Here is a 24,170-nt window from a genome sequence, read left to right on the forward strand (position 1 = left end):
TTATCTCCCTGAGTTTGCTGACTGTGGATGCCCTGTGGCCGGCAGCCTCCTGTGCCTGTTGTCATGTCTTTCCTGCCTTTTCAACTCCCAAGCCAAAATAAACCTGTCCTTCCTTGAGTTGCCTTTGTCAGATACTGTGTTTCAGTAAGAAGAAAAACCACTCATACAAGCCATGTATTGTAAGTTTAAGCTGTGAAGATAGATTTTTTTCCTTCTTTGTTTTGTTTTGTTTTTGAAGACAAGGTTTCTGTGTGTAGCCCTGAACTTGCTGTGTAGATCAGGCTGGCCTGGAACTCAGAGATCTCTCTGCCTCTGCCTTCTGAGCACTGGGATTAATGCTGTGCACCACCATGGCCCCACTCATTTTGGTTTTCTGAGACAGGGACTTGCTCTGCAGCTCTAGGCTGGTCTTGAACGTAAAATCTTATAGCATCCCTCATGCACACACACACTGTCACTTATATAACCAATAATAATTATATAATAATTTTTAAAAGTCCCTAAAGCAGACTGGAGGCAAGGCGGCTCAGTAAAGAGCCCTTGCTGCTGAACTGTGGTTCAGTTCCCAGCACTCACAAGAAGGCACACAGTGATCCTTAACTTGGTTAAGGGGATCTAGCGCCCTCTTTTGGCCTCCATAGTCGATGCATGCACATGGTACACAGGCGTCTATGCAGGCAAAACACTCATACCCATAAAATAAAAATAATATATACATCTTCGTTTTAAAAGCCAGGAGAGATTGGTAAGTGAGTAGAGATGTTTGCTGACTAGTCTTTGGAACCTATAGAAGAGAACGGACTCCGTACGATCTTCGCGCCCCCCTGCAGCCCTCTCCCCTAATAATAATTAAGTAAATTGATTTTCAAAAAGATTTCTTGCCCCACTCCATGGGGCCCCAAGTCTCTTGAGGGTTAGGTGCATCTTCTCTGACTGAGTCCAGACCCAGCAGTCCTCTGCTGTATATGTGTCGGGAGGGCTTCATATCAGTTGGTGAATGCAGCCTGGTTTGTGGCTCAGAGATCCCAGGGGTCCAGACAGAAGTCCAGCAATGCTGTTCTCTAAGGGTCTACCCAGGAGCTGACTCAGACAGATGCAGAATCACAGAGCAAAGCAGTGGATGAAGCTTGGGGATTCTTATGGAAGAACTGGAGGAAGGGTGCAGGCCCTGAAGGTAACAGGAACGCCTCTGGAAGATAAACAGTGTGAACTAACCTAGACCATTGGCATTCTCAGAGACTCCACCACTAACCAAAAAACCATACACATTCTAGACTAGGCCTCCCGGCACATATGTAGCAGATGTGCAGATTGACCTTATGGAAACGGAACAACTGGAATGGAGCCTCTCCCAAGAGCTGTGGCCTGTACCTGGGATATGTGTTAGTTGGACTGCCTTGTCTGGTCTCAGTGGGAGAGGATGTGCCTGTCCTGGCTGACTTGATGTGCAAGGGTGGGGGCCGTACCCAGGGAAGGCCCACTGGCTCAGAGGAGAAGGGGAGGAGTTATATGGATTCTGGGAGGGTGAGGCAGGGAGGGGCAGTTAGCAGGATATAAAATGAATAAGTACAAATTAATAAATGAAAGAAAAAAGATTCCGGGGTTGGGGATTTAGCTCAGTGGTAGAGCGCTTGCCTAGCAAGTGCAAGGCCCTGGGTTCAGTCCTCAGCTCCGAAGAAAAGAAGAAATGGGTGGATGGATGCTTGCCTGTAGTATGTAGTCTGGCTTGGTACCCACAGAGGCCAGAAGAGTGCTAGATTTCATGGAACTGAGATTACAGGTGTTCATGAGGCATATGTGGGTGCTGGGTCCTCTGCAAGAGCAGCCAGGATTCGTAATGGCTGAGCCATCTCTCTAGTCCCTAAGACAGAAGAGTAGGGATGTGATCAGCATCTGAACAGCTTGTTGATGGAGATGGTTTCCTGGCTATTCTAAAATTATGGAAATCTGTGTATTAAACATGTATAGCTTTTTATATGCCAACCACACTTGAGGAAAACAACTTGTTTTTATTTTGTATTATTTATGTATGTACGTGTGTGTATAGGGGCTGCGAATGTGTGCCACATGGGTGCAGATACCTGCAGAGACCAGAAGAGGGCGTCAGATCCTCTCCAGCTGGAGTGACAGGTGGGTGTGAGCTGCCTGACTTGTGTGTGGGGAACTGAATTCAGGTCCTCCGGAAGAGCAGGAAGCGCTCTTAAACTACTGAGCCATCTTCAGCTCCAAGAAAATAGGTTAAAAAAAAAATCTTCTGCTAGGCTTGAATCCTAGTATTCAGGAGGCAGAGGCAGGATGATTTCTGTGAGTTGAGGCCAGCGTGGTCTATACAGTGAGCTCCAGGCAGTCAGGGGTACATAGAGGGACACTGTCTCAAGAAACCAAAGTTGGTGGAGAGATACCTTTGTGGTTAAGAACACTGATTGCTCTTGCTAAGGACCTGGGTTCAATCCTTGACACTCACATAATTCTTAACACCTGCATGATAGTTCACGATCATCCAGAATCCTAAGGGACCCAACACCCTTTTCAGGCCTCCAGGGGCACCAGGCATGCATTTGGCACATAGACAGAACGTAAAATAAAATAAATGAATCTTTAAAAAAAAAGATTTTTTGCTGGGGATGGTGGTACATACATGTGATACCAATAGTTAGGAGGTTGAGGCAGGAGGATTACCATGAGTTAGTCAGCTTGAGCTATAGACCAAGACTGTGCCTCAAGGAACAAATATATTCACAGGGTTCCATGAATAGGACAGGCATCTCTCACCTTTGTCCGGCTTGCTATAACTTGCCGGCAGTCAGTAATGTGGTTACAATAATGTGGATAGCATTATAATTGCTCCCATTAACATTATGAATGAAGATTTCCTTATAGGAAGTCTCTGAGACACTTTAGCAGGCTGAAGATGATGGGGGCGGGTCAGGACTGAGGGCCATTTTTTTCTCAATCTGCAGGACCCACATGGAAAAGGGAAAAAACTGATCCCTACAAGCTGTCTTTTAGCCTGTGCACACATAAACAAAAACTTAGAATTTTTTTTTATTCATTTATTATATATGAGTACACTGTAGTTGTCTTCAGACACACCAGAAGATGGCGTCAGATCCCTTTACAGATGGTTGTGAGCCACCATGTGGTTGCTGGGAATTGAACTCAGGACCTCTGGAAGAGCAGTCAGTGCTCTTAACTGATGAGCCATCTCTCCAGCCCTAGAATTCTTTTAAAAGAAGATCTAGTATAAAAAAGAACTTCCCTAAAGTGAATAAAACAATTTTTTTTGTTTTTGTTTTTTTGAGACAGGGTCTCATGTAACCTAGGTTGGGTTTGAAGTCACTATGTAGTCAAGGATACAATAAACTTCTGACCCAGCCTCTAAAATAAAATGGTCTCACACTCATAGACCATCTCATTATTAAGAGAAAATTGCATCCTCTCTGGATGGTTTACTTTGTTCTGTGTGAGGGAGGCGGGCAACTGGATTTTGCACCTAAAGGAAAATACAATCTAAATAAATTAGGCAAAAAGAAAAAAAAAATCAACCCATTGCTCAGATGGCTGGGTAGCAGCCGAAGCCACATGAGTGTGCACTCCGGCTGCGTAGCTAATCTTTACCCCAGCTTTGGTTCCAGTCTACTTCCACAGCTAGAGAGAGAACTCCAGGGTCTCGGTGACTCCTCCCTAGAGTCAGGGGAAAGAGCAGGACTCTGACACTTGGTACTACCTTTGGCTCAGCTCCATTGAAGCCCGTGCATCGGACAAAAGTGAAATAGGGTTACTTACCCCAAAAGAACTATAGTGAGGATTGGCCCATTCCCTCAAGTCAACGAGACATCTCTGGACTCACACGGAACTGAAGTAGCTCTGGGGAACCCAAACTCAGGAGTGGGGGGGCAATGGGAAATGGGCCCAAAGCCTCTTGCAACTGCACAGTTTTCTGCTTGCTTTTCTGCGCCAACAGAAATGCAAGCCTGCCAGGGGAGCTTGCAGGTTCCGGGACATCACCCTGCTGTTTCCCCAAGGTTTTTGGATTTCCTAATTCAAATCTGTAAGAACCCGACTGGCCAGGCTTGGATCAGGTTTTCTTTTGTCTCAGACCAATCAGCCAATCAGCTTTGGCAGGCACAGTGGAGGGGAGGCCGAGCAGAGTCCAGTTTTAAAAAAAAAAAAAAAGGGTGCCTTGCTTTTACCCCTCCCTAAAGGCTGTGACTGGGAGACTGGGAGGGATCAATGAATAATCTTTCTAGTGTACTTTGATTCCAATTCCAAGAACTCCCAGGTTCCCTCCCTGTTCTAGCTAATTTTCTTTGCCTTTCTTTTGTGGCTACTTCCTTGGATTTAAAATCTTCCCTTCTGGAAGGAAAGAGATTCCTAAAAGTCAGGAAGCTACCTTGCAGGCTCCCAGGTTCAGTCCCCAGTACCAGAAAGTAAAAAACAAAACAAAACAACAACAAAACACACAAAAACCCAAAAAAGCAGGAAGCTCTCGATGATATATATATATATGGCTTCGGAAGTTCAGCTATCAGACTCACGAGGCCCCTCTAAATAGTCAACAGCTAATGGAGAGGGGACTCTTGAACTTGTGCCCAGGTCCAGGGATACACACAGGTTTTGTGCGTTGGGAGCCGTTAGGGTGATCTTTTCAGCTACTTTGATTCACCTTGTAAATAACTTCAACACAATGGTTTGCCAAAGTAGACTTTGGGTAGAATTCTTTAGTCTGTCATCTGTGCTCTCTCTACAGCAAATAGCTGTCTATGTCTCCCCAGGGAACGTGACACAAGCCACTCACTGAGTCTTAGGTAAGAGCCTTACCACTCCGGTACATCTCCAGACCGTTTCATTCTAAACCAACACTGACACTCCCAGGGTGAGGTTCCGAGAAGCCAGATTTTCTGCTCACCCACGGACACACAGTCAAAAATGGCCCACAAGCTCTCTCGGTGATTGTAAACCCTACCCAGGGCAGCTGGGGAGGCCAGAGAAGGCTACTAGAACTCTTCAGGTACCTTAAAGGTACTTGGAGGATCTTGAACATTGGCTGTCTGCCTCACAGCTGGGCATCAGGGCTCAGGGCCAAGTGTAAGATTCTTGGAGACAAATCTTCCTCGTGTCCCCAGGTCTTGTCCTTCCAACTCTGCCTCCCTGTTGTGACTCAGCAGCTTTTGGTGCCTGGTTTTTAACTCTGGGAGTGGATTGGGTGTTTGTTACAGGGTAGGTGTGCAGACTTGAAAAGCTACGTAAAAACTGTGGTTCTTTGTAATGCAAAGCAAGCTCTAGGCCACCGAGCTTTGTGTCTGCCCACATCCTAGCCCGAAGGGCTTACCCTCATAGTCTAGATCTGGGCTTACGCCCGTTCCCCCAGCCCCCATCAGTTTCCTTCGTTCAGCCCACGGAACAGCATTTTAAATCTGGAGTGGCCGCCAGTGTCCCAGCTGTCTTATTCAGCACAGCAGGTTGTGAGCAACCACCTGACGTCTCCTCTTCTGGACCCCAAATGCCTTGATTCTCTTAGGACGTCTGTCAATTGAAGGCAAAGGGTGTGAAGTCTTCACTCACATGCGATTTCACAAATTCTCCAAGCCTGATTTGGGTTTGGCTTGGTGTGGCACACTGGGAGCCTCAGCAGGGAAGGAGGCCATGCGCTGATGAGACCAGGCTGGGAGAAAGTGACCGTCCGCTCTACACTGCAGGAGAGCAGACATCCAGAACCCGCGTGACCTCCTCATGTAGTGAGACTCCGCAGTCTCACGAAACTCACTTTGTCTTTTCTAATTTCTCAAATGCTTGGGAAATGGCGGAAAGCTGCTTCGACACCAGGGAAAATTGCACGCAAATGTGCAGTGCGGAGCCGGCCCTCGGGAGAGTTTAATTTGCAATTCACTCGCTGACGCACGCGGGCGTGTCGCAGGCTCCGGAAACCCAGTGTAGCGAGGTTGGAGCGCAGAGGACAGTAGCCGCTTTGCCCAATGCAGCGCCACCTTCGGAGCCCAGTGTGTCCCCACTGGGCCTCGGAGTGACTCGCGGCCTCGAGGCTGCGCAGGAGCCACAAGACTCCGGGCGACCCTATTCGCTGAGGTCCTTAGGCCACTGCTCACTGTGCCGGAAACTCCCCTCCCCCTCTTCTCAAATGCTTCCAGCAGCCTGGTGGCTCCAACAGTGACCCGCGTGTCCCCGCGCACGCACACACCTCACGCACGTCAGACCCACGCCTCCCTATCGCCCCGTGCCAAAGTGCACGCAGGCTTTTACGCGCGGTCGCACATGATCACAGAGCCGCAGATGGTGCGAACGCTGCTCCCGGGTGGGAAGAAGACCCCGGGACTGGTCTGGGCGCTGTCCGGGGTGGAGCCGAGGGCGGAGCTTGGAGTCCGGGCGCGCAGAGCTGGGGCGTGTCCGCGCCGTCGCGATCTGCGCCGCCCCGCCCTCGGCCCGTTCCCTGCGCTCCCAGCCTCCTCGCCGCAACCCCCGCCGTAGCTGCCGCTGCTCTCGCCGTCACCGCCTCCGAGGTAGGCGCAGCGGAGAGGGCCCGGGCTATGCCTGGGTCCCCAGGGCCTCGGGCCGCGCTCCTGGGGAGTCTCTAGGGAGGCGATCGAGGGAGGATCGGGCGAGGGCGCCGGGCCTAGGAGCTTAGCCCCGGGAAGGGTGAACCAGGGACGATCATCGCGGGCCTGGAGAGGCAGCGGGCTTGTAGAGGAGGCCTGGAGGGCAGGCGTAGAGCGGATCTCCGGAGGGAGAGATCCTAGCTCGATCTTTCAGAGCGCCTGCATTTGGAAGCGAGGGGCTATCCGAACATGCGAGGGGCGGAAGGGCAAGGGCGGCCGCGTGGAGGCCGGGCGGGCCGCGGGTCTAGGTGACCTTTCCCGGCGGCGCCCTCTGGCTCTAGATCCGGTCGGCATGGATCTGGTAGAGACCCTCCCACGGCCCAAGCCCTTCCCCGCCAGCTCCGAGGGCCTGTGCAGACCCAGCTTCCTTCGCCGAGAGGACGCGCTCCAGGCATGGCCATGCCCTGGATCCCCTGGCCCCTACATGCCTTAACCGGCCCACGCCCGGAGTAGGTGGCGCCGGGTCCCTCCCGTGCATGCTAGTGCCTTCCCGGGCGGAACGGGCTGCCCTGAGTGGACTTAGGCCGCAGGAACAGGGACCTGGGCCTGGACTGAAAGCGAGACCCCATAGGGAGCCATATGCCTGGCCTCCTTGGCCTTAGGGACGGATTCCGTGTTCTGTGTCGCCAAATGCAACTGTGCATTCTGGAAACTGTTTTCAGGGCCTGACATCAGATTGGAGGCCTGCAATTCTACATGGTTTGTCCAAGGTCACACTGGTAGGAAGATCTCAAACTTCAATCTTCTCATCTGCGAAATAGGAGCAATTATATACACTTCACTGAGTTTGGGGGAAGAATAAAATGATCCGATTAATACGAAGCCTTGGGTCATGCACAAGGACACCTTAGAAACCTTGACACTTACCCTAGGAGTCGTAGGAGCTTTGGGGAGGGTTGAACTCAACCTCTGCAGACCTTCCCCCCCCCCCTTTTTTTTGGTTCCACACGGTGTACTGGAAGGGATTCCCTAAATCTACAGTCGTGTTATTTTAACGCCATTGTTACCGTGTCTGTAACAAGCATTTGGGCAGCACCAGGTACTGAATAACTGGAGAATAATTCACCAAACACTGTCTGTTTTCAGACTGACAGCCGTTAAGCTGGAACACTAAATCTGACTGCAGACCCAGAAGATCCAAGGCTCCTCTTTCCTTGACCAGACAGATGAGTGAGGGGCTTTACTCAGTCTTGTTTAATAGTAAGCCAGGCATAGCTACTGAAGGCCTGCCTGTTTTTCTCCAGACTGACAAAACTCTAGGGCCAACTCAGGCTTACCTTTAGGGTCTTGGGTGGGACCACTTGGCACACATTAGGTGGCTAAGAAAGGTCTGTGGGGTAAATTCACTTAAAAAAATGTCTACTTAATGTGTGTGGGTTTTTTTTGCCTTTGTGAGTTTATATATATATATGCAGGTGAACTCAGCCCAGAAGAGGGTGTTGGCTCCTCTGAACTGGAGTTATAGGCAGTTGTGAGCTGTCGCACGTGGGTCTGGGAATTAACTACCAGGTATGGTGGGTGCACATTAAATCGTGGGATCTTAAACACCCATTTGATGACGTAGACCGCTCACTGACTTCTGGAAGCTCTCCTGGCCTAGCAGAGTCAGATATTATAAGAGCTACGACAGTACACGCTCATCTACAGCAGGAATCACGAGGGACGAGAAGCAGCTCCTTTGACATTCTACAACATCCCGAGTCCTCAGGGAACTTGTCAGACTGGTGTTTCTGGGCTTGAAGCTAGAGTGATATGGGTGAATGGGATTCGAGCCAAGGCCTTGGGCCTGTTGTGCTCTCCCCTTTCTGACAAGGTTGTGTGGGTATGACAGCTAGAGTAAGGTGCCTGGCCCCAGTGGTAGTCGAGGGTGCTCACAGGTGATTTGTTTTAGTTCTGATTTCCAGAATGAGGCTTTTTAGACAGGGGTTGTTTGGGACCATGTGGTCCTCATGCTGAAGCTGAGGCAGGTGGAGACTCTGGACTCTTGAGCTGGTGGTAGTAAGGGCTTGCCCCCCCACCCTCCCACCCCCTCATCACTTTGCTCTCTGAGGACCTTTGCTGTTGCTGGAAATCCCCACAGTATGACAGACACCTTCAGTGGTAGTGACTGAGGGAAACATGTGGCCAAAGTGAGGAGGGTAGCCCCTAGGATTCCAGAAAGGTTGTTGTACTGTGTGTGGGGCTTTGTGCTTTCCCCAGGTTCCTGTGGTAGATGGATGGTCTCCATCCCACTGTTAAGTCACAGCATGTGAGCACTTTACTTAGAGCTGAGCTAGAAAAAGTTCCAGAAGGGCAGCCTGGGCTCTCAGTGCTGATCTGACTGACAAGAGCCACAGAGGCTAGCTCAGATGAAGTAGCTTTCTTGTGTCTTAGTTTCTCTGTTATACCGTGGTGGGGTTTTGTTTTAAAGAATTAAATGTTTGGAGGTGGATAGCTCATGTGGAGGTCAGAGGGCAACTTCTGGGCCTCCACCCAGGCCTTGGGATCACCTGGGTCTGCTGTAGAAAGGTGACTGTCATCGCTGGCCATCCTGGTGTTCTGTAGCCCTGCTGGGTGTACTTGGCGCTTAGGCACAAGTTCTCTGCTAGTATCCCCCACACTTCACTGCTGCTGCTTTGAGGAACCCATAGGTGTGAGTGCCCCTGTAAAGCAGAAGTTACTGACTGGTTGGGAATGGAGAGAGGTACACTGCTGCAGGCCGTCTGTAGGGGCAGTGCTTGCAGGAATCGTTTTCCCTGGGGCGAGATGGGAGGTGTTCTTCCAGGACCTGGCCAGATAGTATCTAACTAAACAATACCTCTTTATGGGTGGGGAGGACTCTGGACCCTGTGGTTCAGATTGAGCCTTTAACAAGATGCTCAGAAACCATTATTATAATAGTAAATATACAAAAGGAGAGCTTGGTTTGCTCCCTAGCCATATGGCAACAGAAACTGTCTATTGGACTGGCTCATATGGGACTTAGAATGCAAGCCCAGCATGCAGGAAGCCCTGGGTTTGACCTTCAACACCGGGGAAACTCAGTGTGATGGGGTGTACACTCAGAGGTGGAGGCAGGAGGATCAAATTCAAAGTTATCCTCGGTGACATAGTGAGCTTGAGACTCACTATGGGCTACATTAGATCCTGTTTCAAAACAAAAACAAACCAGCCGTGGTGCATACCTTTAATCCTGGCACTTGGGGGCAGTGGCAGAGGGGGTGGTGGTGGGTAGAGGCAGACAGAGCTCTGTGAGTTTGAGGCCAGCCTGGTTTACAGAGTTTCAGAACAGCCAGGGCTACACAGAGGAACCCTGTCTCGAAAAACCAACCAACCAAAGAAACCAAACCCATTATTTATCCGTCTGCTCATCTCAATCGATAAGTCGAGCTGTCATCTGTCATCTTAACAACTCTACTTACGTTTGTTTCATGCCTTCCGCGTGTACCAGCCACAGTATTCAGTGCTGTGTGCCGAGGGAAAATGGGGTTAGAGAGAGTGACTTGGGGTCTTTTACCTAGAAAGGGAGTAGGACAGAGGTGCTTGATTCCCAAGGCTGAGCACTTGAAGTGCTGACTGTGTCAACCCCCTGTGCCTTGTGATGGCTCTTGAGGTGCCTGTGGCTTTGCTGGAGCCCTAGTGTGCCTGGCTGGACCCTGTACCCCGGAGTGCTGGCTGCCAGCATAGCCTTCTCTCCACAGGTGGGTGAGTGAGAGGCCAGGCCGCCCTGAGTCAACCACAATCTCCCCAGCCTTGTGGAAGGCTGTGCTGCCTGCCGCTGGTGGCCCAGCTTCCAGAGTGTTTTAAAATAGAAACAGAGCCTGGAAAGCCAGGCTGCCCCCCTGTGAGACTCTGTGGAGGGGGGAGGGGAAGGCAGCTGCTTTGGGAGCTCAGCCTGCTTCCAGAGCAGAGGGCCATCGCCTTGCTAGCATCTGGAACCAGGGACTGTTCCCTGAGCTGCCTTTGCTTGGAAAGAAAGTGGTGTGTGTGTGTGTGTGTGTGTGTGTGTGTGTGTGTGTCTGTCTGTCTGTCTGTCTGTCTGTCTGTGGTTGGGGGAAGCTGCTAGGAGGTTAATCCCCCCCCCTTGGTCCCTAGGGTTGGTGATATGGTTGATTTTGTTGTGACTATCATGACCTCTGTATTATTATTTTTTTTTTACATATAAGGGTTTTCCCTGCACATATGTATGCATATCATGGTCATGCAATGCCCACAGGGTCCAGGAAAGAGCTTCGGTCAGGTCCCCTTGAACTGGAGTTAGAGATCATTTTGTTTGTTTTTTCTTTTTTTCTTTTTTCGGAGCTGGGGACCGAACTCAGGGTCTTGCGCATGCTAGGCAAGCGCTCTACCACTGAGTTAAATCCCCAACCCCTAGAGATCATTTTGAGCCCCTGTGTGGATGCAGGGAACCAAACCTGGGTCCTCTGCAAAGCAGCTAGTGCTCTTGATGGCTGAACCACCTCTCTATCTCCTTGATACCTCTTTCGTTTGCTGGTCCATCTTTGCCCTGGAGAACCACCCAAACCTGTTGGAGAGAGAGCAGAGCCAAAAGTTTTCCCACAATTCTTTCATTCTTGGGGGGGGGGGTGGATCCTGGGATGGCGATGGTAGCATTTGGTTGCGTTGGCTCCTGACAGTAGTAGCTATGAACTGTCATCCAGTTACTCATGCAGTGTAACAAGGAGGTCACTGGCGTGTACAGGTATCTGAGAAAGGGTGGGCTGTGAGTCTTTTCACACCCCGGGCTCTTCTGCCAAGTTGATCACCCCTCCATCATCATCATCTATGGTTACCTGGAGGGGTTGAGAGATGCCTTGGCAGGTGGCGCCTGTTCTTTGGGAAGATGTCTTGCTTCCCCTCTGCTTTTGGAGATGGGGGATCTGAGCTCACTGGGGGTGTTTCTGGTGTTGAGGAGACTCTAAGTCCTGGTTAGGCGTGAGACCCATGGGCAGGGCCTATGCTAGTTTGGGGTTCTGGTGGGTGCTTGGTACAGAGCGAGCCCAGTGTTTTTTGTAGACCATTGCTGTCTGCCCTCAGACTGTTTGACAGTTACCCTGGCAATTTTTATACTGAAGTTAAGGAGCTTTGCCCTGCTCTGTGCTTTCTGGGCAGAGTGGCCCAGATGTTGGTGGTTGCTTGGGAGTGGAATGTAGCCTTGTCCAGTGATAGGGCTACTGTCTCAGTTTCAATCAGTTCTTAGAACCGGCATGAACACTGTCCGGACAGCTTTTCCTTCCTGGATCTTAAAATATTAGTCTTATGTCAATCCGTGTTTTGTGCGCTTCTATGTATATATAACATGCGTGTATGTCTGAAAAGGGATTGTATCTCCTGGAACTGGATTTACAGATGGTCACAAGCCACCACGCAGGTGCTGGGAATTGAACTCTGGTCCTCCAGAAAAGTAGCTATTGCTTTAAACCAACTACCCTCTCCCTAGTTCTTTCTCTTTTTAAAAAAGAACCCCTTATTTTATGTGTATGTATGTGGACTACATGTGTGTAGTGTCTGAGAAGCCTGCGGAGTGCACTGCAGCTCCTGGAGCTGGATTTACAGAGGTGGGCACTAGAAACCCAATCCCAGTCCCTCGAAGAGTGGACAGTGCCCTTAGCCTCTGAGCCATCTCTCCAGTCCTCTGGCATCTTGACTGCAGTGACTAACGTTGCTGACTTCCAGTATTTTCTGCTCTTCACAACAACATTTAAATAATGAAGTAGAATTGAAAAAATGGAAACCACATCTGGATTCCACATCTACCTTCCCAAAACCACATTCCTCCCCGAGGCTGCTGTCCTGCCCACATGGGGCCCCTTCTTCCTGTTTTCTCCCATTCATTCACAAGTTCCTGAATGGATAAGGGACCCACTAATTATGTAGAATTAGAAATTTCCATGCTCTTTTCTTTCCTCTTCTTTTTTATTTTAATGATTTATTTTTTCTTTTTGAGGCAGTGTCTCACTATGCAGCTCTGGCTGGCCTTGAACTCACAGAGATCTGCCCACCTCTGCCTCCTGAGAGCTGGGATTTAAGGCCTGCACCACAACACCCAGCTTGGCTTTCTCTTTTCATTCAGTAGTACATAGTGTTCTACGTTCTCACTTATAAATTCACGACTGTTATTGTTTTGAGATAACCCAGGCTACTCACATTCCCTGTGTGGCCAACCTTGAACTTTTGGTCCTCCTGCCTCCTTGCCCCAAGTGTTGAAATTACAGGCTTTCGTCTCCATGCTCATCTCTCCTCATTGCTTTTGATGACTCTTTGGCGTTCCTTAGTTTGTTAGTATTTTCCTTTTTTGGTTTCATCATTTTTCTAATGATGGGCATAGTGGTCATGTCTAGGTTTGTGTGACACAGGTGATGGTGTAGAAAATATGTATGCTTCTGTAGGTTTTTTGGTGCCTGGATCACCTAGTGAGTGGGGGTGGGGTTCCTAGGAGTAAGATTAACGCTGAGTTAATTGTCCATCCATTGTCCTCCAAGAGAGTGGACTGCATTCACACTTCCTTCCTTGGATCATGGCATTAGCATTTTACTAGTCTTGGGGTTGTCACTGTACTGCAGCTCTTGGGATAAAACCCATGGCTGGTTTTAAGGCCTAAAGCACCCAGGATTCCCTCTGAGAGGTTCCTTAGCCGGTATCCGCTCTTTCCTAGTGTGGGGTTGCTGCTATGGGGTCTCCTGGTCTACTCTACTCCTGCTTTCCAGCTGCCTTGCGGGGGAAGCGCCTACTTCCTGGTTACATTGTAATTTACTTGTTCCTATTGTCAGACACCAAGTTTCTACTTTCCTCTTTTTGTTACAATGATACTTAAAAAAAAAAAAAAACCAAACTGAGTCAGACTCTGTCCTTAGTCCTGAGTTCATCTAGAACTCCCCTCCTGGTCTCTCCCTCTTTGTCTTTCACCCTTTTTCTTCTCTCTCTTAAATTTTATGTATATGAATGTTCGCCTTCTCACATGTGTGTACACCTGTGAGCCACCATGTTGGAGCTGGGACTTAACTCGTTTCTACCGCAAGAACAGCAAGTGCTCCTCACCTCTGTGCATCTCTCCAACCCCTCCTCTCCTCTGTTTTTGAGACAAGAGTCTTATGAAGCATAGGCTGGCTTTGAACTCACTATGTAGTCAGCGATGACTTTGGTCAACTTCTGGTCCTCTTGTCTCTTATCTCCTTAGGGCTGGGATTATAGTCATGTGCTACCAAGCCTGGTATGCAGTGCAGGGATAGTACTCGGGGCTCTGTGCGTGCTAAGCAAACATACCAACAGAGACCCATCCCTCCCCTTAAGCTAGTCTCTGGCTTCAGCCTCTGAAATTGCAGCAGCAAAAAGCACAAAGCAAACCCAGCTTGCAGTGACACTTTGGTAGGGCTGGTGAGCGAGCTCAGCAGTTAAAGGCACTTGCTGCCAGGTCTGAAGACACAATTTCAGTTCCCAGAACCTATACGGTGGAAGGAGAGAACTAACTCCTGGATGGTGTCCTCTGACCTTCCCAGGTGCACCACGGTACACACAGGCTCACTGAATACATGTAATTAGAGCTATAAGACCTGATGCTCATTGCATATTTACTCATGAATGCCCATCACGTGCCAGGTCTTGACATCTATGGACATTTGGGTAAACATCCGCTTGACAGGCTCTGAGGAGCTTTGAGTGCAGGGTGTGTTGTGGGAGGAGGAGTGGAGGGCGGGAGCACGGTGAGTGAGCAGCTGTCACTGCCATGGAGTTGATGAGTCAGGAAGATGTTGTCCTCCCCAGGCCCCAAGATGGAAGTTACGTAAGTGTGTTGTGTGAACTGCTGGGTGATATACAATCCTTCCCCCTCTGCTTCCAGTATGACTGGGTATCCATTCCTTAGGCTGGAGTGGCGTTTGCATAATTGGTTCAAGGTCAGCCAGGGAAGGCTTGGGTTGGTAGACTGGCAGACCAGGGAGGGTGGGGGTTGGAGGGGGGAAACAGGTGCCAAATGAAGGCAATATGGTAAAATAGTATTGAAGGGAGCCTCACAGGGCCTGGCCCCTACCTTGAGCTCGGAAGTCCTAACTCACGCCCCCATAATAATCTCCTTAGAGCTGATGCGGTATCTGGTGTTTGCTGTGGGCAGTGGTTTTGTTTTTCTTTTGTGACAGGTGGCTTTCCATGTTGGGTTTGGGGATTATCGTCAACAGAGTGCATTTGGGGAACACTAAATAATGTGTGTTCTGCCTTTTCCTCGAGGTGGGATCTGGTCTAGATGCCTGCAGGGCGGGGCCCTGGGGGCCGTCTTTTCTGTGAGGTCAGGAAGAGTAGCAGGAAAAGGCTTGGCTTCTGTTAGTTTGGAGACAGAGCTGGGTTGGTAGAGTGCTTGCCTAGCCTGCACACCGCTAGCCCCAACACCACGTACATCCGAAATGCTCGTACCCCAGCAATCCAAGATGGAGGCAGAAAGATCAGTTCCTGTCTGCATAGTGAGTTGGGGCTAGCTTGGGCTACATAAGACCCTGTCTCAAAAGGGAAAATAAAGACGTGTGTGTGAGCACACTATTGAGGAAGCTCGGGAGTTAAGAGCACTGATGTTTTTAACAATGGATCTGCGTTTTGTTTATGACCTTGAACTCTAGCGCCAAGGGATCTGGCGCCTCCTTCTGGTCTCTGCAGGCACCTGCACTCATGCGGCGCACAGGGAGATAGATATACACAGAAATGAAGTGAAATCTTAAAGACTAATTGGAGTGTTTGTGGGTGCTGCAGATGGACCTGCTCTCTCTCTGCTCCTGCCTCTGGGGAGGGACAGCTCGCTCTGTCTGTAGATTCGTTTGTTCTTTTTGCTTGCTTTGTTTTGTTAAGGGTTTTCAGGTTTATTTTATGTGTGTAAGAATTGTGGGTGTGCGTGTGTGTAACGTGCACTGGGTCCCCTAGTACTGGAGTTATGGACAGTTGTGAGCCACTGTGTGGGTGCCGGGAATTGACCCCTGGTCCTCTTAGCCAAAGAGCCATCTCTCCTGTTTTTGTACTTTCATGGATGGCTCTTAATCCAGGCAGAGATGGAGAATGTTCTGGGCTCTCTGCCAAGATGTTCAGCAGGTCTGCTGGGCTGTGCTATCCTTCAGCCCAGGATTGCTTCGTGTTGACTGTTCTTAGGGGCAGGGCTAGGCCCATCTGGCCTGAGGTATGTGCTGTTTTTTCTACTGTGAAGCCTCCTGCCTGCCCCTGGGGCACATGTGCCTGCTTGGTTAGTGTGGAAGAAAGGGGCCAGGGGGAAGAGGAGGGCCCCTGGCTCTGGAAGACTGGATGGGGCAGTGTTGGTGTTTGTGGCCAGTCTGCTCACATCAGGTTCTGGCCTGTTGGTGGGCAAGAGAGAGGAGCAGATGGAGTAGTCTCTGAAAATGGGAAAGATGGCCCAGACTGCAGATTCCATTAACACTGGAAGTCCATGGTTGTTTCTTCTGTGGTGTTTATTGGGTATAGCTGTAGGCTGTCTTTAATTAGTTACTGATGGATTGATTTATTATGTGGAGGTCACAAGGTAGCTTTTGGGAGTCGGTTGTCCCCTTCCTTCATGCAGGTGCCAGGTGTGGCAGCAGGCTCTGTTCAACCTGCTGAATTACCTTGCGGGTCCTGCTGTGAGCTCTCTGCCCTGTCTTTGATTCAGGTTTTGGTCAGTTAGTTGATATTGTTTGTTTCCCTGGAGACATTTGAGATCTTCCCCAGTGGGCACCCACTTGCCAGGAATTTATCACAGTCTGTTTGTGAATGGGCACATGTGTCGTGTCAGATGTCACCTATGTAGATCCAGTTTGGTAATTTAGGTGTACAACAGTTTTGTTTGTTCGTCCCTTCACTCCCGAGACAGAGTTTCTCTGTGTGACAGACCTGGCTGTCCTGTTACTCACTTTGTAGACCAGGCTGGCCTCAAACTCAGAGAGATCCTCCTGTCTCTGCCTCCTGAGAGCTGGGATCAAAGCTGTGTGCACCACCATCTAGCAGGGTGTGGTGTTTTAAAATGAAGGGGCCCAGCTGAGGATGCAACTCCATTGGCAGAGTGCCTGCCAGGGTACTTGAAGGCCTAAGTTGGTGTTGATGAGGCCTGTGATCCCAGCAGTTGCAGGATAGAGGATTAGAAAATCAACGTCACCCTCGGCTACATAGAAAGTTCCAGGCCATCCTGGACAACATGAGATCCTGTCTCAGGAAGAGGGGAGAAAATGGAACCACTCTTCTGGTTAGGGACATTACGGTTCTGGGTGGGACTTTGTCACCCATGGCTCCTTCTCTTCAGGACAGAAGTCACCGTGTGTGCTGTCCCAGAACAGGGTTTTAATTCTTTCTATACAGCTTGCCAACATAAAACCTTCCAGGAGCGCAGTGTCACCCTTACAGCAGAGACTAACCATCAGCATTCTTCTCTTTCCCTGATCACTGTGATACATAATAAGTATTTGTTCACTGACTGAACTATGTGTCACCACCGAGTCCTGCTTCTGGCCTCCTAGGTACCTGCACCCGTGTGTGCGTACTACCCACAGACACGTAAATAGGGGATGATGGTACTTTTGATGGAACCTGGAGCCTTGTGTATGCTAAGCAGATGTGCTACCCCGCACTCTGGTCTCAGCTCCCCAGATAGTATTTTCTTTTAAAAACTTTATTTTATGTGCATTGGTGTTTCCCGGTGTGTGAGGATGTCGGATCCCTGGGAACTGCAGTTGCAGACAGTTGTGAGCTGTCCCATGTGGGTGTTGGGAATTGAACCCAGCTCCTCTGGAGTAACAGCCATTGCTCTTAACCACTGAGATGGTTGCTTTTTAAAATAAAGGACACTGGAGCTGGACAAGTATTTGCTGCTCTAACAGATGACCTGGTATCCATGTGGAGGCTCACAGTTATCTGTAACTCCAATTCTGAAGGGTCTGACTTCCCTCTTTGGGCCTCCTCAGTCACCAGGCATGAATGTGGTTCACACACATATATGTGTGAACATGGTTCCCATATATACATTCAGAAACACATAAGGAGAAAAAGAAGGGGCTGGAGAGATGGCTTGGCGGTTGAGAGTGCTGCTGCTCTTCTGGAGGACCTGGGTTTGATTCCCAGCACTGACATGGCAGCTTGAGGCTGTCCGTTACTCTAGTTCCAGGGGATCCAACACACTCATACAGACATCATGCAAGCAAGACAGCAATGCACATAAAATAAAAATAAATCATTAAAAAAAAAAAAAAGCCAGGTGGTGGTAGCACATGTCTTTAATCCCAGCACTTGGGAGGCAGGTGAATCTCTGAGTTCAGGGTCAGCCTGGTCTACAGAACAAGTTCCAGGACAGTCAAGTCTATACAACGAAAACTATCTAAAAAACAAACAAACGAACAAACCCCCAATACTTTTTAAAAAAATATTTATTATTATATATAAGTACACTGTAGCTGTTTTCAGACACACCAGAAGAGGGCATCAGATCCCATTACAGATGGTTGTGAGCCACCACGTGGTTGCTGGGAATTGAACTCAGGACCTCAGGAAGAGCATTTAGTCCTCTTAACCACTGAGCCATCTCTCCAGCCCCAAACCCTCAATACTTAAAATTAATTGTTTTGTGTGTTTGTGTGTGCAAGTGCACACATGGGCAGATGCACGTAGAGGTCAGAGGACGACTTGCTGGGGAAGCCCTAATGTGTTCCCAGGGATTGAACTCTGGTAGCCAGGCTTGGTGAGTGGCTAAAGAGCCACTGAGCCATCTTGCCGTTCCTAGATTCCCTTCTATTGTAGCATGCTGCTGGACGTGGTTTCACTTTTCACGTGAGGAGACACTTGAGTAGCTTGTCATGCTGTAAAAGGAAGTTTCGTGGAGTTGGCCTTGCAGAGGCACTTGAAAGCACTCCTCTGATACTTGTCGAGGGAATGAAATCAGGGCCACATCGATTGCCATGGGAAACTCCGTCTACCCTTGCGTACTTACCGGCCGGGCAGCCGGCATTTTGTAATTATTGGCAAGGGTTCTGTGGTTCAGTATAGTGGCTGGCTCCTGGGAATATGTCTTTGATGGTTCATTCATTCACCAAATACTGACTGACTCTCTTGTGCTATGGCTTAGGCCTGGTGCTACTGCAGTCAAAAGGCATCCCCGAGTGTCCCCAGGTCTGGCCTCAGAGGGAGGGTAAGACAGCTCAGGGCACACCCACACCTGGTGGGGAAAGACTTTTAGAGCTGAGTGATTTTTTTTATTGGTTGTTTAATTATGTCAGTAAATTTTATTGGTGGTAAACTAATTTCCGTAATTACTGATGCATTCTTTCTTTTTCGTGCTTTTGTTGTGGCAGAACATGGCTGTGCCTCCCACATATGCTGATCTTGGCAAGTCCGCCAGGGATGTCTTCACCAAGGGCTACGGTGAGTGTCGAACAACAGTAGGCCTTTCACCTACTAAGGGAGTAGGTGAAAGTGTTTGTGACACTTGGGGTGGTCAGTTCCCAGTTAACAACTTATATGTCCGGTCAAAAGGATGAGAGTCCTGCAGCTGTGTGCCACCCAGTGGTGAGGCTGAGGTATTGCAAGACAAATGGCAGAGCTAGTCCCTTGCAAGCTCCAGCATCTGCCCCAGTAGAACACTGTTCTAAATTTACCCCGACGGCCCACCGGGCCTGATGATCGTCTCTGCCAGCTGCTGGAACCTGCCCCACAGATCCTGCATGGCCACAGGTCAGGCTTCTGTTCGTTATGTCTGCCACTGTTGGCCCTGGCTTTCTTTAAGCATTTCCAGATAGCCAGGAGAAAAGCAGTGGTGCCCTAGCTTCAAGTTATTATTATTATTTTTTTTTTTTGCTGGGGGTCAAACCTTGAGCTTGCTAGCAATCTTTCTGCCGCTGAGATACACCCCCAACTCCTCTGGCTTAATTAGTTAACCTGATTTTGGCTGTTTTCCTTTCTTTAGGCTTTGGCTTAATAAAACTTGATTTGAAAACGAAGTCCGAGAATGGATTGGTAAGTCGCTCCACTTGCATGGGACGTTGTATTTGTCTCTGACCAGTAGGGGCGCTGTGGCTAGGTGGCAGAGCCAAAAACAGTTGCCAACTTGGATGATGGCTGTTGGTGCTTGTCTTCCAAAACTCTGTGATAGGTGGTCTGGGACTATAGTAGCTTTTAATGCCTTTTTACAAGTTATTTTGCGTTATTCGAACCAAACTCCCGGTCTAATGCACTTGGGCATCCATTCTTGATGCTTCTTATCTTTTTTTAAAAAAAAGATTTAGATTTATTTATTTTATGTATGACTACACGGTTGCTGTCTTCAGATACACCAGAAGAGGGCATCAGATCCCATTACAGATGGTTGTGAGCCAGTATGTAGTTACTGGGAATTGAACTCAGGACCTCTGGAAGAGCAGTCAGTGCTTTTAACCACTGAGCCATCTCTCCAACCTCAGACGTTCCTGGCTGCCCTAGAACTCACTCTGTAGACTAGGAAGGGTGTAAACATGGAAGCTGGGTAGTTTCTTATCCAGACTTTAGGGCCCCAGGGGAGGAAGGAAGCTTCCAACAAAGAACTTTCCAGAAGGTTCCTTTGGGTAGCAGGCTCTCTCACACCTTTGTGTTTTTTTTTTTTTTTTTTTTTTTGGTTCTTTTTTTCGGAGCTGGGGACCGAACCCAGGGCCTTGCGCTTCCTAGGTAAGCGCTCTACCACTGAGCTAAATCCCCAGCCCCTGTATTTTCAGTTGTAATTGAACTGTATAGTTTTGCCTGGACGTATCGGGGACTCTCTGTTGCTTAGAGGCCTTGGCTAAGGGCAGATTGGACTGTAGGCCAAGATCTACTCTTTCTCTTTCCCTCTCTCTCCTTTTAAGGAATTTACTAGCTCAGGTTCTGCCAACACGGAGACCACCAAAGTGAACGGCAGTCTGGAAACCAAGTACAGATGGACCGAGTATGGGCTGACGTTTACTGAGAAGTGGAACACAGACAACACCCTGGGCACTGAGATCACCGTGGAAGACCAGGTAAGGGCTCCCTGCCTGCCCTCCTCTCGTTCCCATTGAAACATCCTGGGTCCTGCCTTGGGCTAACCTGTGCCACCTCTCTCTCATATGCAGCTTGCTCGTGGACTGAAGCTGACCTTTGATTCATCTTTCTCGCCTAACACTGGGTAAGGTTCTTACCCGAGAGGACGTTCTGGGATGTTATGGGCCCTGGAAGTCCATTGCAGCACAGGAGTTTGGTGTTTGGGCTGACGTCTTGTCAAAGTAGCCTCTTAGCTGGGAGGCTGGAGGCTGGAGGGTGGAGGGAATCGTGGGTTCAGGGCGAGCCAGGGCTACGTAGTGAGAGTCCACATCAAAACCAAACCGGGTAGCAACGACAATGAGGCAGCCTTGGTTCCAAGTGCTATCCGTTCTGGTCTGTGGTGGTGTTCTGTCCAGGAACACCATCTGTTAAGGGGCTGTGCTGTAGCAAGTATTCTCAGTTTAGGAAATGTATTCCTCCAGCAAATGGTTTTGTGTGTTCCTGTGCTCATTTGGAGACTGAGGGTGCCTGGACTGGGATGCTATTGCCCCAGGAACTTCCCTTTTACTTTTGACACAGAGTCTCCTGTAGCTCAGGCTTGCCTTGAACTCATTTTGTAGGCAAGGAGGATATTGAACTTGTGGCCCTCCTGCTTCTATCTCTCAAGCACTGGGGTCTTCTGCTCCCATACCCAGTTATGGGGTGCTGAGGATGGAAGCCAGGGCTTATGCAGGCCATTGGTGATGCACTCTACATCTGCACTGAGCTGTGTCTGCAGGGCTAAGGAGTGTCCTTGGTAGTGGAAGACTTAGCAGTGTTTGCTGCTAAGATCCCACAATACCGTTGTGTGCCTGGCTGCAGGCCACGGGCTTTCTGTCCCAGCTGTTCTGTTTCACACCAGGCTGCCAGTAAATAAAAGTGGCCAAGGCTGGGGTTGGGGATTTAGCTCAGTGGTAGAGCGCTTGCCTAGCAAGCGCAAGGCCCTGGGTTTGGTCCCCAGCTCTGAAAAAAAGAAAAAAGAAAAAAAGGAAAAAAAAAAGTGGCCAAGGCTGAAGGGCAGAGGTGGCATTTGGACTCAGGGGCTGACTGGTCACTGTTGTCAGCCTATTTTGTAGGTGTGGAGGGCTCTTCTCCCAGTTTTCTGAGACCCTGCGATCCTGGGAGCTTAACCACAAGGTGGCTCCTGGGGCTGCCAGGTCCTTTGGCCATAAACAGTGTAGGCTTGATTGACACATCAGAGGGCAAAGAGAACAAGCTGGTCTGCCTCCCCTTCTGAGTGCTCTACAGGGCTAGAAGGTTCTAGAATATTCTATACTCCTGAAATTTTTGCTCTTAGAATGGGGAGTCTCCTAAGTCATCAGGGGAAAGTTGTTTTGCCCACTGATGATTGAGTCCAGACTTTTACTAAATTTCAAGGCTTAAGTTTTTAGTTTGGCAGGTTTGTTTGTTTGTTTGTTTGAGGCAGGATTTCTCTGGGTAACAGCCCTGGCTGTCCTGGACTTGCTTTGTAGTCCAGGCTGGTCTCGAACTCAGAAATCTGCCTGGCACTGCCTCCATGGTGCTGGTATTAAAGGTGTGCACCACCATTCCCAACCTTTGGCAGGTTTTAGCTTGGCAGTACATGTATAAAGTACACCTCTACTGTCTTTTACGCCCATGGTTCAGCCGTGAGTTTTTATATTTTGTGATTCTGTGCTCTCTCTTCTCTCTTCTCTCTCTCCCTCTCTCCCTCCCTCCCTCCCTCCTTCCTTCCTTCCCTCCCTCCCTCCCTCCCTCCTTCCTTCCTTCCCTCCCTCCTTCCCTCCCTCCTTCCTTCCTTCCTTCCTTCCTTCCTTCCTTCCTTCCTTCCTTCCTTCCTTCCTTCCTTCCTTCCTTGATTGCCTGCCTATGCTTCTCCAGTGCTGGGATCAAAGGTGTGAGCGACCATTCGGGTACTTGGAACTGAACCTTGGTTCTCTGCAAGAGCAGCGGGTGCTCTCAACCGCTGAGTCATCTCTCCAGCCCCCTTTTCTTTTGAAATAGTTTTACAGTTTTTCTATAGAAAATTGTGATACAAGCAATACGCAGAGCTCCCTTCTATTTCTCCCCCGTCTGCATCTGATGTTGAAGTTTTATATCTGCCATCCCATTATAACACAGCACATAGTATATAATATGTAGCTGTTCACTACGTAATAGTATTTCAATCAAGCGCATATAGGACTCTGGCCCCTTAAGATTACTACGGAGCCGAAAAATTCCTGTTGTTCATTGCCGCCAAAGCACAGTGCATTTATCGAGTCTGTAATAATTGATACAAACGCCGCCCACTCTGTTATCTCCCTATAAAAGCCGAGCATGTGTAATTATGCTCATGTATTTGGGCCGAGTGTGTACCTGGCTTGGGTACTCACTCACCATGTTCTTCGTACCATTAGAGCGTGTTTCTTCTTCTAAAGTATTTACCGTGAGCCCGTGTGCTGTGTTCTGTTGCCTGCCTTGGACATCTGTCTTTTGGGTACACAAGGAGGTCGTGGTTGAGTGGTTAATCATGGCCATCTAGGTTTTTGTAAGTGCACCCTGTGATGTTTGCTTAATGGCCAAATGACCCAACGGTGCAGTTTTCAGGATGTGTCCCCGTCATACAGATCTGTGCCAACAAGTGAACGTTGGTGCCACACTATTAACTGATGCCTTGTTGATACCATCGTTCTGGCCCGGGACCCAGTTCTGGATCCTCCGTTGCATCAAGCGTTCAGGTCTCCTTTGTGGCCTCTCCCTGGGACACACTCTCCATCTTTCTCTGCCTCTCATGACCTGGACATTTTTGAGGAATTGGATTGGTCTGATGTTTCCTCCTGAGCACGTTCAGGTTATATTTTTGGCAGCTGAAGAAGCGGCACCTCGTTGTGTCCACGCTGCTGTGTGCTATCTGAAGATCGCTATTGTGTGTCTTGGCCTGTGATACCAACCTTGATCATGTGGCTGAGGTGGCATCTGCTGGGTCTCCGCTGTAAAGCTGTTAGTTTCCAGCCTTGTGCTCAGTGGCTGTGTTACGGGGAGATACTGAGACTGCAAATATTCTCTCTCTTCACACCTTGGGTTACACAGAAGCAACCTTTGGTGCTTGCCAGCGTCACTATTGGCAACTGTTCCCTTCCTTCTTTTCTTTTTTCTTTTTTTTTTTTTTTTCCCCCGGAGCTGGGGACCGAACCCAGGGCCTTGAGCTTGCTAGGCAAGTGCTCTACCGCTGAGCTAAATCCCCAACCCCCTTTTCTTGTTTCTTGAGACAGGGTTTCTCTATGAAGCCCTGGCTATCCTAGAACTCGATCTGTAGACCAGGCTGGCCTTGAACTCAGTGATCCTCCTGCTTCTGCCTCCCAAGTGCTAGGATTAAAGGTGTGAGCCACCATGCAGCGTCATTGCTTTCTTACTACAGGGAAGGGCGGTCCTACTCCTCACTTGACTGTATATGTGTTTTGTCTACATGTGTGTATGTATACTGCTTGTGTGCTTGGCACCTATGAAGGTCAGAGGGTGACACTGGAGTCCCTGGGATTGGAGTTACAGAAGTGTGAGCCACCATGTGGGTCTTGAGAATAGAACTCATGTTTTCTTCAAGAGTTG

The 24,170-nt window shown here is 49.3% G+C and overlaps 1 protein-coding gene across 3 annotated transcripts in view; it reads left to right on the forward strand.

Annotated features, from left to right (window-relative positions):
• The first annotated feature begins 2,620 nt into the window (after window positions 1-2,620).
• The window catches only part of Vdac1 (voltage-dependent anion channel 1), a 31,166-nt gene continuing 9,616 nt past the window's right edge, over window positions 2,621-24,170 (forward strand). The window contains exons 1-5 of one of the 3 annotated variants that reach the window (XM_063269962.1): window positions 2,621-6,515; window positions 18,890-18,959; window positions 19,501-19,550; window positions 20,411-20,563; window positions 20,657-20,709. In XM_063269962.1, the coding sequence (XP_063126032.1) occupies window positions 18,893-18,959; window positions 19,501-19,550; window positions 20,411-20,563; window positions 20,657-20,709 (323 nt within the window). In that variant the 5' untranslated portion in view covers window positions 2,621-6,515; window positions 18,890-18,892. 3 annotated transcript variants of the gene reach the window in all.

Source organism: Rattus norvegicus, chromosome 10 (assembly GCF_036323735.1).
Source record: "Rattus norvegicus strain BN/NHsdMcwi chromosome 10, GRCr8, whole genome shotgun sequence".
Taxonomy (NCBI): Eukaryota; Metazoa; Chordata; class Mammalia; order Rodentia; family Muridae; genus Rattus; species Rattus norvegicus.